The 18,131-nt window shown below is 53.0% G+C and overlaps 1 protein-coding gene across 1 annotated transcript; it reads right to left on the minus strand.

The window, feature by feature from the left end:
• Positions 1 to 5,286: 5,286 nt before the first annotated feature.
• LOC142081639 (uncharacterized) lies at positions 5,287 to 8,846 on the minus strand. Its single transcript, XM_075148445.1, has one exon. The coding sequence runs from the start codon at positions 8,724 to 8,726 to the stop codon at positions 6,111 to 6,113; it is 2,616 nt and encodes an 871-aa protein (XP_075004546.1). The 5' UTR covers positions 8,727 to 8,846; the 3' UTR covers positions 5,287 to 6,110.
• Between the last annotated feature and the right edge of the window lie 9,285 nt (positions 8,847 to 18,131).

An 18,131-nucleotide genomic window follows, 5' to 3' on the forward strand; every position in this document is an offset into this window, starting at 1 on the left:
AAGAGACTTCAGAGGAGATCAGCAAATGGAAGCCTAGGTCAGTGTTGTCTAAGCAGTCTTGAAATTGTTAATAAATAAGCATCTATATCCCCTTGTAGGCACCTCAAAAAGGGGTTTAGCAGCTGACTACCTGCTGCTCAGTAGCACTAAAAATCAAAGACGGTCCAATGAACTTTCTAAAAAGAGGTTTGGGTGCCTTGTGTTAGGCCTCCAGGTTTAAGACTTCTGATCTTTAATCAATTTAAGGGTGGCTGTGAAAATGCTGCAGTCATTAAACTATCCAATGGCACACACAGTTTGTTTACTTCCTCAGGGAATCTGTAAAAGTCAGTGTCTACCCCTTGGGAGCGCTTGCTGCGTAAGCCATGGGGGCTTGTCTGTCTCCCCACTGAACGACACTTGGCTCTGACAGTGAGGCGAGTCTGTCCTCTGTCCCCAGTAATGCCTGATCATATCTGGGTTTCTGAAAATATTTGTGTCAGTCCTGTATACACAGCCAAAACACGTTCGTCTTACAGAAAATACACTTAAGTGCAGAGAATACTGCCATGCAAGCAAGATCTCCATCCAAAGGCTTCCTTTGAATGCGTTTGGAAGGGTGATACTAGAATAACTTGTTGGAATTGCATGAAAAAGCTAAACAAAGGGTTATATTAAAGTACTGACTGCATATTGCCAATGATAGGGAATTTTTACTGCCATTTTCCTTTCTTACTGTGCTGGTGTAAGCCAGGACCTTCATTATCATACTGGACAAGCCTTCACCTGTTTGAGGGGTGGAAAGGGGGAGATACGTACAATGCAGGTGGCTCCATGACTTTCATCCCTGCACTGTTGGTGACCATGGACCAGTGCAGCACCCATGGGCATGCAGCGGCAGAGCCCGTCTGGGCAGATGAGGTGGGAGGGCCAGGCCTGTAAATCTGTGTCCAGCTGCACAAACAAGTTATCAGGAGGCAAAATAGGGCATGGGTTTGCTGGCCAGATGTGTGCTCTTGTCCCAGGACCAGTATGAGTAAGTACCTCAGTTTGAGGGAGAAGTCACTCTGTGCGCACTCTGTGGTACAAGCCTGGAGAGAGCAGTTTCCACGGAGCAGCCGCTGTGCTGTAAATTCACAGCATCAGTCACCTCGCAGAGCCGTGCCCTACAGCTGCTTCCTGCTCTCGGATCAGGTCAGATGGGATATCCACCATCACTCGTGCAGATATCGCCAACTTCCCATGCCTCTCGATGGAATAAAGCCTTGCATTACTTCTAGAGATGCTGGGAAGGAAGGGAAATGTAGTTGAAAATTGAAGGGGGATGTTTTTTCCCCATATCTTCTAGCCTGCACTATTCCAAGTAACCTTCTGTTTTCCATTCTCTTTCCAGGTACCTGTGACTCTTGTCCACTGGTGAAACTGCTGAGAGCAGCTGGAGGAATAAGGGCATTTTGATTGCCCCATGCTATAGAAGGCCTAATTCTTAATTACGCTGTCTTGTGTTAGCTTTGCCAAACTCAGCAGTCGTGCCAATGATAGATCTCTCTCAAAATTGGAAATTGTTTCCATTGTGTTTTATTTTTCAAGAAAATGAGTGAACCCATAAGAATTCCCTGCGTTTCCCTCTGCAAGATATAACTTCAGTCACTTCACCACTCCTAAGAGTAAACTAACTCCCTACTGAGTTATTCCTGACCCCTTCTCAGCCACGCTGATGTATATCTGATCACTTCCTGAGTCTGCTGTAAGGAATAAATCAAGCATCTCCCTTCATGCTGAGTGCTGGCACATCACAGCATTTCTCTGGGACTCTACAAAGCAGAAAAAAATCCACACAAGCCAGAATCCATCCCACATCCCAGATGAGCTCCCCAGCTTTTTAGCTCTCAAACCAACTGTCCTCATTGTGCCTCTGAGCCCTGATGCTCTTCTTCATTCCGCCTCCTAAAACTCATTTCTTCCATCTGGCCCATACACAAGAAATCGTGATCAGCCAGGATACAGCACGCTGTGCTGCATCGCCGTCTGATTGTATCGCTCTGTCCCTGGGGCTTTCTCGCTCTTCCCTTCTGGCTGCTCTGCTCTACTGCGTCGTGTCTACAGTAAATTTACAGATTGTGAGTAGTTGGGGCTAGTATCAGCTTCTCTGTGGATCGCCTGGTGTGCTCTGGGGTGGAGGAAAACACTTGGGAGAGAGCTTGCTTAGCCGATAAGCAGGGCTGGTAGGAATAAAAGGTTTGTTCTCAACCCTAAGGGTATCCTATGGAGGGGTCACAACCAGAGCACCGCAGCAGACAGTCCAGTGCTGAGTCGAGATTGAACCCTCCAGGGTATCAATCCGCCTGCTACTGCTTTTGCTTTTATAGGATCCCTTTGATGCGCAACGGCTTATAAAATGCATGAGTTTGGAAGGACATCAGCACTGAGAAGTTCTAAGGCAGATGAATCCCCTCTCTGTGAACGTGCAGGCACCTTGTAGGTGCTGGGTGAAGGCAGAGGGCTTTGCAGCGTCCTGCTCAAAGGAGGGAGTGCTGCAGGACGATCTTGAGTGGCAGTCCTGCTCAAGAAGCAAGAAAACTGGTGTTAAGGAAGGTGGAAAGCACCTGGTGGAGGAGGGGGACAAAAGTTAGAGGTGGGAAAGAGGGAAGAGAGAGGGGGAAAGTAGAGAAAGAGCCATGGCCAAGCCTTGGGTCTGAAAGGCAAAGTTCATGCTGGAGAGTGACATTGGTCAAAATGCTGATGGTGGGTTTGAGGAGGCAGCTCTGACAGAGAGCTCTGACGGACAGACAGAAATCTGCCAGCTTCTGCCTGGCCCTGCCCGAGGAGGTATGAAATGAACCTTGACAGTCTTCAGGGCTTCAGAGGCAGAACCCCAAAAAAAAAATTCCAAGCTCATTTGAATGTTTTCATGAAAATACAATGATGTTAACCTGTTTCAGGCTGGGAAATCAAAGTCTGAGCTTTTTCTGAGCAACGCGCTCAAGTACAAGCCTAGCCAGGGGAAAACCCAGGCTCAAATTCCTCCTGCATTTGATTTGAGCCAATGTGGGATGTATAGGTTCAGGGTAGCCGTTAGGTCTTTACCCCAGGACTGGCTCTGGAGGTGGTCCCATGCAGCCATGATGCAGCTATCTCCACGTAGCCCCTTACCTTTGCTTTGAAGGAGATGGAGACTGACTGTGTCTGCTCACATGGAGTGAGGACCTGCTGTGGCACCTCTACGTGGCTGCAGGGCTCGTCCCAAAACTGGCAGGATCCTCTGCAGCAGCAGGAAAGGTCCATCACGCCAGGTACCCAAGAGGAATCACAGAGTATCCCTGCAGTCCCATGAGACATATCCAGAGAGAAGCAGATGCTCTGCACGGGGAACGGGCTCCTTGGGTTAAATTATGTGTTCCTGTCCCTTGTGGGCTCTTTTTAGACTCTCCAGAGAACCCCGGCATGTGTGGGGTTCCACCAAGGCTTATTTTCACATCACTTGTTCCACTTCAGTCAAAACTGCTTCGCAGCAGCATCTTAGCCCTTAGTTTTTCAAAAGTTAATCTGAATTATTGCCACAGGACTAGCCAGTGGGGCTAGTGACCTGCCCGCATCGATCTTCGCAGCCTAAAGCGGAGGCAGCCAGGCTGGGTTGGCCTGAAAACCGCCTCTTCGATCTACCGAGTTGGAACCCAGGAGAGCCCGTGCGTCGCAGATGGGTTGGGGGTTTCCGCGGGCCACAGCTTGCACACCCTGCACAGGGAGACTCCCCTCCGTCCCAGAGCGCAGAGGACAGGAACAAAAATACCAGGGAATAAATACGACCGTGTTACACGTTTGGCTTGGAAAAACAGGCAAGTTTGGGTAAAATCTTTTATGGGATCTACTGAAACCACTGGAGAAGCAGACAAAAACTCTGGCTCAAGGTCCCGCACCCAGGCTACACCCGAAGTCTATCGCAGCCACAGCGATGCTGCTGCTGCCGTGAAAACAGCCCTCCTCGTTTGCGGTGACAAACAAATGACACTAAAAAGAGGGGGGAACTTCATAGTTTTGCAAACTTTCCAAACCTACGTGCAGCGTGTGCCGGCTCTGCAGAGGGCAGCAGCTCGTTGCAGCTGCAGAGGATGCTGCTGCCGCATCCAGCAGCCGTGCAGGGGTCTGCATTCAGCTAAAACCTGCGTGTAGATGTAGGAACCCCTTTCCCTATGGCTATACCATCATCCCGGGGTTAACCCCTGCTGTGCCATGCTGTCCCGGTGCAAGTTTGGGACTGAAGAGTGGATAATGTGAATTTTCTGTGGTTCCTTTTTCCCCTACAGGCTCCCAAAACGGGTTAGAGGGGTAAAGGCTTTGTATAAAAGGGTAATTATTCACAGGGAAATTAATTCTCGTGAAACATGTAAGGTGTTAGCAAGTAAGAAAGGTGCTTTAACCAAAATAATCAGATGTATTCTGTGAGGCTTTGTTACGGGTAAAATGAAGGGAGCAGCAGAGCGTAGAGGGGACCAGGCACCGGCCCTTTCCCAGGCGGGTGGGAGGGTTCAACCTCCCGTCCCAAGGGTGAAGGGGCTGTTTTCCTGGTGCTTGGAGGGGGAAAAAGGATTTCTGTGGTTTTAGACAGTGATTCATTTATTTCCGTTTTCATGAACTGAGTTATAATGTGTGCTTCTTAACAAGAAGTGTCTTTATCAAACCCATATATTGAAGGTTTCGCTTTTCTTTAAAAAAAGTATGCTGTGGTAATATGCCGTTTCTTTACACTTCCCAGCCCGGTGATTGTGAAAATTGGGGGGTTTAACTCATTTCTCAAGCTAGCCCAGCAGTTGTCTGCTGGGTTAAAGGCCAGTTCTTTAACCTTTTTATTTCAGCCTGGATTGCAAAGGGTTTTTTGTCTGCGTAAACCTCCCCCCTTCTCAGAGAGAGCAGCGCCTCCGAGATGAGATCAGACCCGTGGGCTGAAAATGAGGTGGTTGATTTATTTTTTGAAATTGCTGATGTTTTTAAATCATTTGGGACCCCCTATGTATATTTTAAGGCTCCTTCTGGATTCAGAGACGGGGTGATGCAGGGTGGGAGAGGCACAGTGAAAGAGGGGACGAGATTTGTGCACCCAGAGCCCCACTCTTCAGCCCGAGGCAGAAATCTTTGTGTTTCAGTGAATATTCTGCAGACAAAAAGCAAATGAGTGATTTTGGCCTATAAAAGGGGAAAAAAACCCACATCTTTCCTTTTTACCAGAATTTCTCTTTACCAGTGTAGCCAAATTTACAAGCCTGGGTAGCGAGTAGCTGAGCAGGCAGCAATTGAATCGACAGTCCATCCTCTAACAGACAAATTTTATTGAGTACATGCACAACTAGGCAAAGCAAAGCGGTGATGTCCAGGCTCCGAAAACAAGAGCTCACCAATCCGTTGGCCAGACGACCTGGGAGTCTCGGGAACCCGGAGATGGTTGCTGCAAAGGTCCGTGTGGATTCAGCTCCTTTAAGTCCGAGGTGATTACAGGGTCTTTCCTTCTGCTCATCTTTTGTCATCTTTCCAAGTCTTTGAGGCTGGTAACATCTCTGCCATCTTCAGTGGGTGCTTTTCCACGCTCAGGCATTACATTCCCTTCTCTTTCCTTCCAAAGACACTGTCCTTGGCTTTCCTTATCCTGTTCTCCTCTGCTTAAGGAGTCTTAAATCACACAAGAGCAGCTTCTTCACATTAGCATTTGGGGATGGGAGGTTCAGACAAGTTGCTTATGCTAACTCGTGCATTTTTACTGTGAGGGTGATCAAACACTGGAACAGGTTTGCCCAGAGAGGTTGTGGAGTCTCCATCTGTGGAGATAGTCAAAACCCAACTGGACACAGTCCTGGGCAATCTGCTCTAGGTGACCCTGCTTAAGCAGGGGGGGTTGGACTAGATCATCTCAAGAGGTCCCTTCCAACCTCAACCATTCTGTGATTCATGCCAACCGCAGGCTGCTTGGCCTGCCCTCCCCGCCTGGATGGCCCTCTTATAACAGAGGAGACCATCCCTCACGTCAAGGTCTGGTATGGCATGTGTCCCCACCGCTCAACGCCTACTGGGTTGCAACCAACAGCGGAGCTAAAAGTTCTTCTTGGTGGCAAACACAGAGGCCAACCCAGTCTTGCCCTTGACTATGGCAGGAAGCGCTTGGCCAGCCCCAGTCCTTTCACCTGGTTGTCAATGCAGAGCTTCACCTGCCTCATGCGGTAACAAGTCGCTACCATGGCAAAGCACACGCAGATTTGCATTAGCAATATAACTACAATGGGGTGCAGCAGCGCGTTGAAGATGCCGGTGGCCGTGGGGGACCAGCCGAAGAAAATTTCCCACCAGTGGTGTTCTCCCACCCTCTTAATTCGTTCCATTACCTGTTTTATAACGTTACCATCATGATGTACAGTTATTAGGATCTTTTTAGCTTCTGCCTTTGCATTTTCTAACAGCTGCTGTAAATTTGCATGCTCTAACATTTCTTTTACAAGCGACAAATCCATACCGATGGGGGTCGGGGTTATACTACGATACAAGGTATAGTTTCTGATTAGCAACTGGCTAGTAAACACGGGCGGTTTGTAGACAAAATCACAACCTCTAATAATAGCTACATTGCAAGCACACATATTTGAGTCATTAAACACGGTCTGATTATAAACTTCATTAATTTGCACGTATTTACACATCGTTCTAAAACACACGCACCCTTTCCCTACGTACACTGACACGGTTTTATTACTGCTCTGGGGATTGATCTCAAAGTGACACACCCCTTCTTTGGTGTCAAAGCAGACATCGCTCGCCTTAAGGGCGTCATCTTCGCATATGAATCCCAGCCCCCTTTCCAAAATGCAGGCTTCCAAATCTACCGATTGCCATTTCCCATCAGACACCCTCGCCCACATGCGGTGGTCCAGGGGGTAGACCACGGACCCGTTTGTGTTAACCCCCAGGGCCACGATGGGGTAGACCTTTTCGATGCGGGCCTCCACCACGGTCAGGACGTGTGCGATGACTGCGTTGAGGACCTGGTCATGGGTGAAGTTGACGAGCCTCCACCAGGCTTGGAGCTGCCGCTCCTTCTCTGTGGCCACGTCCCACACAATCTTTCGGATCTCGGTGGGGAGGATGCCGTTGTCGCCGTCTCTCAGGATACCTGCAACGACACTCTGCACCCACATCTGGGCCTGGATGCAACTAAGAGCAAGAGAGACGTTACTTTGTTCGATGCCCAGTGCTCGCAACAGCACCTGGTGGTCTTTCTCGCTTATTTGTTCCCAGGTGGGCAACACCTCCGACACGAGCCACTGCCCCATCCCCAGGCTGGCCAGGGATGAATTCAGGGGGCTGAGGAGGCCCTGCACGCCCGAGGTGACAGCCTCCAACTTGTTGGCCAAGACCTCAACGTTCATGCTGTTGAGGACTCCCAGCCCGGCGCCTCCTCCTCCCAGCGCCGTGGCCAGCAGGTCTCTCCTGGCTCGGGTCCCCTGGATGGAGCGGCTGTGGAGCCACGCCAGCCAGCCGGTGTTGAGGGTGGATAGGAAGGGGGTACAGTGCGGTCTGACGGATGAAATATTAACAGTGGACAGAGACAACACCACCTTCTTCAGTGACCGGACAGGCCCGGTCAACAGCTCTTGGATGTGATTTTGCTTGACTACATAAGGACCTATTTTAGAAACAAAAGGGGGCAAGACAGCGATGATGGTAAACTCTTTTTTAAATCCTTCGGGCCCTCCTATCCACCACTTTCCTCCAAGCTCGGGGGACATTTCTACGTTCAGGTTTCCTCGACACCACACCTGGAGGTTTATGACCGGGTGTGGGCAGCGGTCGTCATCCTGATTATACCATGAAGCCTCCGTGCCTAGTTCAGATCTATTAAGCGTTTTGCTCTCGCGAAGGCAGTTTACTGACACGACCCACTTGCGGCGGGCAGGGGCAGTGATGGTCACGGTGGTGCCATCGATTTGCATCGGGTCAGTTATACCTTCTTGGGAGTATTTAATCTGCAATTTTACTTGGTTGCCAACCTCAGTGTATTGGGCTGCATGCCAGGCCAAAAAATGGCACTTTGAGATCTTAACGGCAGCAAAGGAGCGCATCGTGGTGCTAATCTTGAATTTAAAGGACAGCCCCACGCTGTTGTGTGCCCAGAGGCAGACCACAAAGACTGGCTGGACCAAAGTAAAATTGCACCAACAGTCCAATTTTTCCACAGCACAGGTTTTTTTCTGATTCTTCTTAGTTTTTACTTCGGTTACGGAGATTTGAGTTACTCGGTGGTGAGTTGATCCATTAATTACCCTGCACCCTACCTTTATTTCTTGCCCCACCTTCCCCAGCAGCTGTGGAAGCCTGTTTGTGCTATCCCAGCTCCACTCGTTTTCCAAGTACACCTCCGTCCCGTGCATAACCACCGTTGACAAATTTAAGCCTTTGTTAGAATTTAATCCCATGCTTCCTGTATATTTTATGTGAGCTTGAGACCAGGGCCAATCGGTCCCAATTTTTGTGTACCTCCTAACCCTGTGCCGGGCTGTGCCAGGGTGCCTTTCTAAGTAGGAACGACTGACTTTTTGGCTAAGATGCTGATGGGTTGGTTGGGCGTGTTGGGTGCTCAGCGCTATGCACATACCAGAAAGCAAAGCAAATCCTGCAACCAGAAATTTGAAAGCATTTTCCCCGCAGCGCAAACAGGGCTGGTGATGCCACGAAGTTCGCCCTTCCCGCCGGTCACAATCGCCTTCCATTTTCCTTTATCTGCAAAACATAAGCAAGACGGGCTCTCCAGCCCCGTTAATTTCCCTTCCATGCTTTTAATTGCGAAGAATGGAGCCATTTTTCCTGCCTTTTCGCCCCCTTTCTGATTTCTACCTGGTACATGGAGGGGCTGGCCTTGTTCACAACCCTAACGGGCCCCATCCATTGGGGTCCCAGCACCTGGTTCTTCTCTCTAACCCCCCGATAAGTTACCAGGTCCCCCGTGTTCCACTCCATGGGGCGCAGCAGCACTCCCAGCTGCTTATCCATCTTGGAGATGTTGGTCTCCTGCACCAAGGCGAGCTGGTGGTAGGTAGCTGACACGGTCCTCAGCATGTCCTGGACCCATCTGTCCATCAGCACGCGGGGCTGCAGTTCGTCCGGCGGCTCCCCTCTTTGCCACCAGTGTCCTGGCAGCTTCGGATCTCTTGCAGGAGGCAGCTTTTGGGGAGAAGGTACGTGAGATGCCACGGCCCCCCGTAACGCCAGCAGGACCAGCGGGAGCTTCTGATCCCAGTCTTTCCTTTGCTGGTTTACGAGCTTCCTCAGCGCCGTTTTCAGCGGTTGGTTGGGCCCCTCCGCCGAGCCGGGCTTCTGGAAATGCCCCGTGATGTGAAGCTTTTGCTTGATGCCTAGGGCTTGGCACACCCCTTTCGTGACTTCTCCGACAAAGCGTTGGCCGTGGTCTGAGTCGATCTCCTTTGGGACTCCCCACCGTGAGAAGACATGCTCTACCAGGATCTTCGCGGTTGCGCTGGCCGTGTTGTTTCGAGCCGGAAACGCTTCCACCCACTTGGTGAAGTTATCGCTGATCACCAAGCAATACCTGTTCCCTTGGGCTGTTTGGGGCAAAGGGCCGATAAACTCCATCTGCAACTTGCTCCACGGCCCAGAAATCCTCTGGTGGCCCAGGAGGGCTTTGGCCGTTTTGGCGTCAGGATTGTTGGCCGCGCATGTCAGGCAGTTGCTGACGTACCTCTCCACGTCCTCTTTCATTTCAGGCCACCACCCAGCACCCTGCAGCCTCCCCATGGTCTTGTCCGTCCCTAAATGCCCCTGCTCATGAGCCAAGGCCACCAGCTCCGTCCGGACAAGTTCAGGCACCACCCAGACTGGGAAATCCGCCCCCTCCCTCTGCGCCAGGACCAGCCCCGAGACATCCTTCCACACCTTGCACCCTTTATACTCCCTGCCCTGTGCTAACTCCAGGATCCTGGGGTCTTGTGCCTGCAAGCCCAGCAGGTCCACGCTCTCCCAGTGTCTGCTGGGAGCCACTGGCACGGGGCCGTTCTCCGAGGGCTGGCTGGCCTTCCACATCAGCCCTTCCTTCGCGCCTTGCTTGGCTTTGGCGTCTGCCTCCTTGTTCCACTTGGCCTCCTCCGTTCCCTTCTTGTGGGCTTTGACCTTAATGATCTGGGCCGGCCGTGCCCTCTGCTCCGCCAGCCTCGCGAGGTACAGCAGCTTTTTGGCATAGGTGACGGGCTTGCCGTCGGCAGACTGCATGTCCCTCTCCCTCCAGAGCGGCAGCCACTCCAGCACCGCTCGCACCACCCAACCCGAGTCTGAAAATATGGCCAACGGCTGGTCTGCCGGCGTGTTTTCCAGGGCGGCCGTCACGGCCACCAGCTCAGCAGCCTGGATGGAGTGCGGCAAGCACTTCCCCTTCACCACCTCCCCGGTGCCCCGGTTGACGGCAGCATAGCCCGTGTAGGGCACCCCTTTCTCATGGTAGTTGGACCCGTCTACGAACCACACGACATAGCCTCTCTCCTTGGCCTCCGCCAGGCTGAGGCCACTCTCAAACAGGGGTGCCCGCTGCGGCTTGGGCTCAGCCCGGGCACCCTCCGGCTCCTCCCCATCCCTCTCTCCACTGATTACCACCCCGTAGACACCAGACAAGGACTCCCCTGCCTCCCCGGGGACATCCTTGTCGGTCAACGCCAACGCCCAGTTGGCCATCCTGGGGCAGCGCAGGGGACCCTCGTCCCCCTTCCCCGACAAGAGGTACCTCACTGGGGCACGGGAGGTTCTCAGCAGCACCGGGGCCGACCCCACCAGGTACTCCCAGTGCTGCAGGGCCCAGGTCAAGGCTAAAACCTCCCTCTCGTAGTCGGTGAACTGCTGCTCGGCCAGAGTCAGGAGGCGCGAGGCATGGGCGATGGGGAGGAGGTGGGCACCGTGCTGCTGGCCCAGGGTGGCCTGCAGACCCCTCCCCGCACTGGCCAGCTGCAGGATGTAAGGTCTGTCCCCCCGGGGACGTGCCAGCATGGGGGCTCGCGCCACACTCTCCTTTAAGGTCTTCACCGCCTCGTCCTGCTCCGGCCCCCATTCCCAGGGGGTGTTCTTCTTCAGGAGGTGGCAGAGGGGGGCAGCTTTCTCCGCGTAGCCCTCGATGAACTCCCGGGAGAACCTCAGGAGAGCCAGGAAGGACCTCAGGGTGGTGGCATCGGCCGGCGCCGACACCTTCTGTATTAACTCAACCCTCTGCTTCTCCAGCAAGCACCCTTCCTCCCTCAGGGTCACTCCTAGGTAGGAGACCTCCTTCCAGCACAGCTGGGCCTTCGTGGGGCTGACCCTGAAGCCCATCTTCTGGACAGCCTCCAGCACCTCCGCCAGCACCTCCAGGTTCTCCTCCTTCGTCCGGGTGTGGATGAGGACATCACCAGCACAGGACAGCACGCTCTCCCGGTGGCCGAGCTTCTCCCACATCCTCGCCACGTGCGCATGGCAGATGGCGGGGGCATTGTGGAAGCCCGGGGGGACTCTGGCGAAGGCAAATTGCCGTCCTCGAAGGGTGAAGGCAAACTTGTGCCAGGACTCGGGGTGCAAGGGGATGGCGAAGGACGGGCTGGTCAGGCTGAGCACCGAGAACCACTCGGATCCCCGGGAAATGGCCGCCATGACGTCGGGGTACTTGGCCACCGCGGAGGTCCGCAGCGGGGTGACACGGTTCAGGGCACCGAAGTCGACCGTCAGCCTCCACGTTTTCCCATCAGCTTTCCGCAGGGGCCACACCGGGGCGTTGCTGGTGCTCTGCTGCTCCACCAGCACCCCCTGCTCCAGCAAGGTTTTGACTGTGTCCCACAAGCCATCCTCAGCCTCAGCCGGGTACCGGGGCTGCGGCTGAGGAGGAGGGTCCGGCCCTTTGACTGCCACGACAGCGTCAATCTGCCCGCAATCCAGCTTACTCCTTGCCCAGACCTGGGGGAACTGCTCCGTGACCCGTTTCACTCGGGGTTCCCACTCAGGGTGGACCAGGAGCTCGGGGGCTTTCACCGACATCACCCTGTGGCTCGCAGGGATGACAGGCGCATCACTTTGGGGGCAATGCAACAGCGCTTGGTTTGCCAGGTCCACCACCACCCCCATCTTTGTCAGTGCAGAGATGGCTAAAATTCCCGGCTTTCCCTTCATTTCCATTTTCCCAAATTTTTCAGACCCTTTGGCGGTCCCAATTTCAAAGGGTACGGGCCCTGTGAACGGCACTGAGGATTTTTGGCCGTTCGGCCCTGTCAATTCAATAAGTTCACAGGTTTGGAAGAGCCCGGCTTTGCCAGGGGCCATATTCAGAATTGAATAAGAGGCACCAGTATCAATTAACATCACTTGTCCAAGCACCCCTCCTCCAATAGTTATATCAACTATCAGGCGCCCCCACGAATCGGTCTTAATCGGTGCCACAAAAAGGGGCGATGCGGGTGCCTGGCAGCCCTATTGCTGAGCCTTAGACCCCGGGTCAATCGGATTGGAGCTGCTGTGCTTTTTGGCCTCGTGCAGGGCCAGTTTTCGGAAAAGCTCCGCGTCCGGCAAGCCGTCGATATCCTCCTGCTTCTCGTATTTTATCAAGCGCTTCCTCAGTTCGGCCCGCCAAGGGTTGGACTTCTGAAACCTCAGCCCTTGCTGGTTCTCCTTCCCCGGACCGCCCTTGCCATCGGGATCTTTTCGGTTGTCTCCTTGCATTTTTCTCACCCCTGCATTTTGAAAGGACATGGCTGAGGTTTTCCCTTTCTTCCCCCCCAGCATGTACCCCGGGAACGCCTGCTTTTGCAGCTCAAAATTCTGGGTCAGGATCTGCTCCAGCTCCAACAGCGGCTTTCTGGCCGCATCCCCACCGGCGATCACCCGCAACGGGGGCGTCAGCCCCACCACCAGCGGCTCCTTGAATTCAGGCCTGTCAAAATCGAGGGGGGAGTCCTTTGAGCCGGGCAGCCCAGCTATCTGGTAGAGCATCTTCTTACGGTTAACGTAGGCGTCCGGCCGCTCCTCGGGGTTTTGCTTCTCCTGATGGAAGAGCACTAAGGGGTTGACCTCTGGGAAGAACACCTTCAGCACGGCCAACTGGACGTCCCCGATGTCCTGGACGTTGCCCATCTGCACGTCCCCCGGCAACGCCGCGAAATCGTCTGGTTTCATGCACTTTCTCACCACGTCTATCAGGTCACTCACCAAGTTGCCGCTCTGGCACCTGGGTAGCCGCTGGGCCCTGGACAGCCAGTTGACTGCCGTCTCCTTCGTCAATGGTCCCAGCATCTTCCCCACTGTTTTGAGCTGCTCAGGGGTAAACCAGAGCACAGCTCTGTTGGTGTCTATGGCCTGCAGTGGGCCATGGCTGGCCGGCTCATCGGGGGGGTTCTTTTTAATTTTGGAAGCTTCCACCTCCCCTCCCTGTAGCTGGGACACCTCCTCCCGCAGGGGAGCATAGGGGGATGGTCTGGTGGGGCCATTGGCACCCCACACGTCATCCTCGTAGTCGTAGTGGGGTGGGTGCGGGTCCGGGGAGTCCTCCCCTTCGCCATTCCCGAACCGGCTCCTCTTGCCTTGGATGGCAGCCACGATGCCCCTCGACACCCCCAGCTCTGCCTGCAGCTCCTGGATCTTGGCGTGGCATACCTTATGATCGGGGCCAGTGCCCCGGTCCCGCTGGACGTCCTGCAGGACCGCCCGCACCGCGCTCTGGGCGTCGTGGGTCTCCCCGATCCACTTGCCGACCTCCTTCTCCAGCTCCTCCGTTTTCAGCTTCTCATAGCCCAGCTTGCTCTCCAGCCGGGTGATCTCCACCGCGCTCCGCAGAGAGTCCCCGCACAAACCCTGCACCTCTGCCCGCAGGTTGTCCACCTGCATTTTGAGCTCGCCCTTGGCCTGCTCCAGCGTCTGCACGCTCTCAAGAGCCTCCTTCAGCAATTTGGACAACTCCCTGCTCACCATCAGCAAACCCTGCAAAGCCGCTCGCTTCTTGCACTTGTTTGTGGGTTTGGGTTTTTTGGTCTCCTCCGACCAGCTCTCCCACTGCTGGCACAGCTGCTGGTACGCCTCCGGGCCCTGGAAGGCCCCCGGGGACCAAACTGGGGGGAGACACTTTTGGAGCACAAACTGCTCCAACTTCCAGTTGCTAACGATGTCGGTCATCATCGTGAGGGGAACGAGATCCGAGACGGCTCCGTCTCAGGGCAAAGCTACCATAACACCAGCACCACCGACCCACCCGCAGAGGAAGGCTGCGACCCCGTGACCCGCCCCTCCGAAAAGCCCCCCCGGGGGGACGCCGAACCTGGCAGCAAGGGAAGGGGAAGGTGGGGACGGATGGCCGTGGCCGAGCGGGCAGCTGCCGCGACACGCCGGCTCCCGGGGAGGGGACGGGGAAGGGACGCGGGAACGGGTGAAGCGAAGCAGAGGCGTAGTACGACCCCAATAATAAGATCTCACCAATCCTTGGCTGGACGTCCTGGCAGTCCTGGGGACCTGGAGACAGTCACTGCAGAGCTCCGGTGGATCCGGCACCTTTAAGATCAAGGTGTTCGCGAGGTCTCACCCCGGTGGCTTTTTATAGCCGTGGCAGGTCGTTGTTTGGGGCTGATAATGCTTCTGTTTACTTTCTCGGTGGCTTTTCCTCCTGCAGGTGCTGCATCCCTCCCCCTGTCTCCCCAAGGACACTTTCCTTGTCTTTCCTTATCCTCTTTGGCACTGATTAGGGAGGCTGAAATCACATGGGAGCAGCTGCTCTGCCCCTTATCTGTTTTGGGGGGGGCCCAGGATTAGTCACCGCTCCCTCATGCTAACCTCTGCTTGCACCGAGTGCCCTCAAGAGGGAGAGCTGGAGCCTGTCCCCTCACCATCCATCCTCCCAAAGTCCCCCATGGCCTCCACACCGTTAGCACCTGGGTTTTGGGGGGGAGATCACACATGGGGCTCACACCTGTAACACACGCCGTCCCTCAAAACTCCCCCTCCAAGCACAAATTGCTTGCGGGGAAGAGATGAGGTGGCAGGAAAATTCATACAATTTGTAGTTTAGATCCATTTTGGCTTCCGGACTTCAAAAGCAGCATTTTTCCATGCCACAAACCAGCCCACGGCACGCCGCATACCTTGGGGGTACCCCACGATGTGTCTGTGGAGCCTCGACTGTGATATTGCATCAGCTGAAGTACAGCTGTAAATCTGCACCTGCAAAGGCAGACGGACCCCCCCCAACCTCGTCCTACAAACCACGTCTTAGCTCCGAGCAGTTTAGAAAAGAAAACTCGACCCGCTTGATTTTTTTTCTGCCATTACCCTAAGGAAAAGGTAGTACTTATCTGAGTGAAAATGCTATCATTTTCATCACTGCTTTTCCCTCTAACGAAATACTTCCAGAAGCTACACCCTTCCCTGGAATGAAATCATTTTAAAAAATTTAAAAAGCAAAAAAAATGTTCACCCATGGCTGCTTGAGTCCTGGGGAGTTTCCATCCAGCAGCCTGTTATCCCCAACGAGCCCTTATTTCCAGGTCCTGTGGTATTGGCCACGTTGGACCAGGCTTGAGGTTGAGCAGCTCTCCCCAATCCCAGAATTCAGCCCAGAAAGCACAGAGGGAATGGATTTTTCCTTATTTTTATGGCAACTGTTCCTCCAGCCTGGCATTTACAGCCCAGCTGCAATTATCTCTGCTGCAACGTGGGAGTTTAGCAGAGGTGAAACCCCAGACAGGTCCTGCTTCTTGTCTGTAGACCCCTTTCTTCTACCCTGATGCTGTGCTCCAACCCCCCGAGAGCTGTAAGAAAACCATCACAGGGAGAAAATAAAAAGATGAAAATGTAACAACAGAGCTGATGAAAGCGCAGGGAATTAGTGTTGGCATGGTGAGGTACACGGGATGTGGGCTGAGAAAAAGAAGAGGAGATGTTTCCCCCTGAGATGGGCAAGCACCGAGATGGGGCAGGGAGTTGGCTGGGCTGGGGACTGGGATGGTTGTCTTTCATTTCAGAAAAAGAATAAATTCCCCCTAGAAATTATGCAGCCAAATAACGTAATTACACCAAAATTCAACGATCCCCCCCATCTTGGCCCAGCCGTGAGCCAAACACTCGTGATTAGGAGCCGTTGTACCCCAGCAAGGTCACCAACAAATCTTGCTTGTGTTAACAGATCAGTTCAACTCACATTCTTTTTTCCTTCCCTATTTTCTTCCCAGGACAGCAGCCCCAGACAATGTGGGGATGTTATAAACAGCAGCTGCTCTCCTGCACGTTCCCACAGTGCTTTTATTTTTGTTGGTGATGGGCTGCCAGACAAAGGCATCCCACCTCCAAAATGTGTTCTTGTAGGAGCAACACGCAGTCCTGAGAACAGCTTGGCCGCCGGTAAAGAGCTCAACTGCGTATAAACAGCAACTTCAAAAAAAAACCGAAAAATTAATCCCTGTTCCAGCACACGCGCTATGCTTTTACATTGCAAATATTCCTTTTTCTTTCCACAGGAGACACCCTATAGGTAAAAGCGCTGCAGGGAAGCATCTCTAAAGCTGCTATAATGGCCTGGGGAATCCTCCCAAGCCAAAATATCTGCTTAAACACCCCAATATATCTGCTTAGACAACCCAGTGTCACCAGCCTTGCAGCAGCATTTGGTGCCCTATGCCCAAAATTGTAACAGTCCCACCTCTGGGAACACTTTGGTCCTGGCCAGGAGGCCAGAAGATGCTCCAAGTGACCGCAGCAGTGAGAAAAGGGGGACGCAGCCATTGCAGCATCCAGGGACGTCGGGCTCAGCTCACCCGCTTCACCATGGGGATAAAGGGAAAATGCACTTGCAAGTGGCATTTCTCATATTAAACACCCCTCCCCCCCCCCAAAAAAAAAAAGAGGTGCCTACACCCCGTTCTGGGGAGGTCCCAATTTGGGAGTGATGTGAAATAAAAGGGGAAAGGTGAGCAGGAGGTAAGGAGGGGAAAAGCAAGGGTTGCCGCACTCCGCATTGGGGGCTCGGCTCTGAAAAAAAGAGCTTAAAAGCACTGAAATGTGTTTGAAAGCACTGAAATGACTTTCTCCTGCCAGGAAAGAGTTAAGGAGCGATTCAGCCCACCCTAAATTTTAGCAGCCGAGCCCTTTGTGGCAAGGCTTTTGGTGGTTAGCAACCCGCTTCAAGCAGGAAATTATTTTAAACAGAAATGGGGAGGGGATGTGTTACAGCAGCGTGGAAAAATCTGGTACAAAATGGACCTAAAAATTGCACTGCACGAGATGCAAAATCATTTTTCCTATTCGTCTGCCAACTCAAACTCAGTGCCCCAACGTGAGACCCCCCCGGGAAATCCCCCCTCACCGGGGAGCCAGCCCAGGGGAGATGCTGAGGCTTTGTAAGGACCACGAGCATCTGCATGGCGTGGGCATAAAAGAAAACCGAACCCTGCTCAGCTGCCAAAGGGGCAGTGAATAAATAAAATTAATAAATACAATTCTTTTTTTTCCCAAACATGGAAATATCGAGGGCTGCTGACACCAGTTCACCCCTGCAATTTCACATCACTTTGAACCCCAAACCCCGAGTGCTCCAAATCTCTCCCTCCCGAAGGCATTTCAAAGCCACTCTGATATTTTATCTATCATTTAAAGATTTCTGCGTATGAGCGGCGCGGTGTCGCAGCTACCGAAGCAGCGACCGCTGCGAGGTGGGGAGCCCCGGCAGAATTTCCTTATTTTTGCGGTTTTTAAGCCACTAAATTTGTTTGAGGTTTCTTGCTCTTGGCTTCAAAGTTTTCTGTGATGCCTCGTGCCTCTGCTTTATGGCGAGCTAGTTTGGCGTTTGGCATTTTCCAGGCCCGGAGAAAAACACCTCCCACTAAAGATTCTGCTGAAGAAAACTACCCCACGGCTCAAATTAAATCTTCTCCTTATTTTGAATGCTTTTTGATTTTAGCAGAGGAGAAACCAGCCAAAATTCTTCCTTTCCTTCTTTTATTTTTAATGCCAAGCTCCTACATTTGTCATTTTTTAATTGCATGGAGCTAGATTAAAAGAAGGAGGAAAAACTAGGTGATGAAATATGAAGAAATCATAATTAAAAATCGATACGTTTCCATTTTTTTTTTCTTCCTAAAGGGGATTTCAGGGGATCCCGTGCAGTGCTGGAGAAGCAC

Source organism: Calonectris borealis, chromosome 4 (assembly GCF_964195595.1).
Source record: "Calonectris borealis chromosome 4, bCalBor7.hap1.2, whole genome shotgun sequence".
Taxonomy (NCBI): domain Eukaryota; kingdom Metazoa; phylum Chordata; class Aves; order Procellariiformes; family Procellariidae; genus Calonectris; species Calonectris borealis.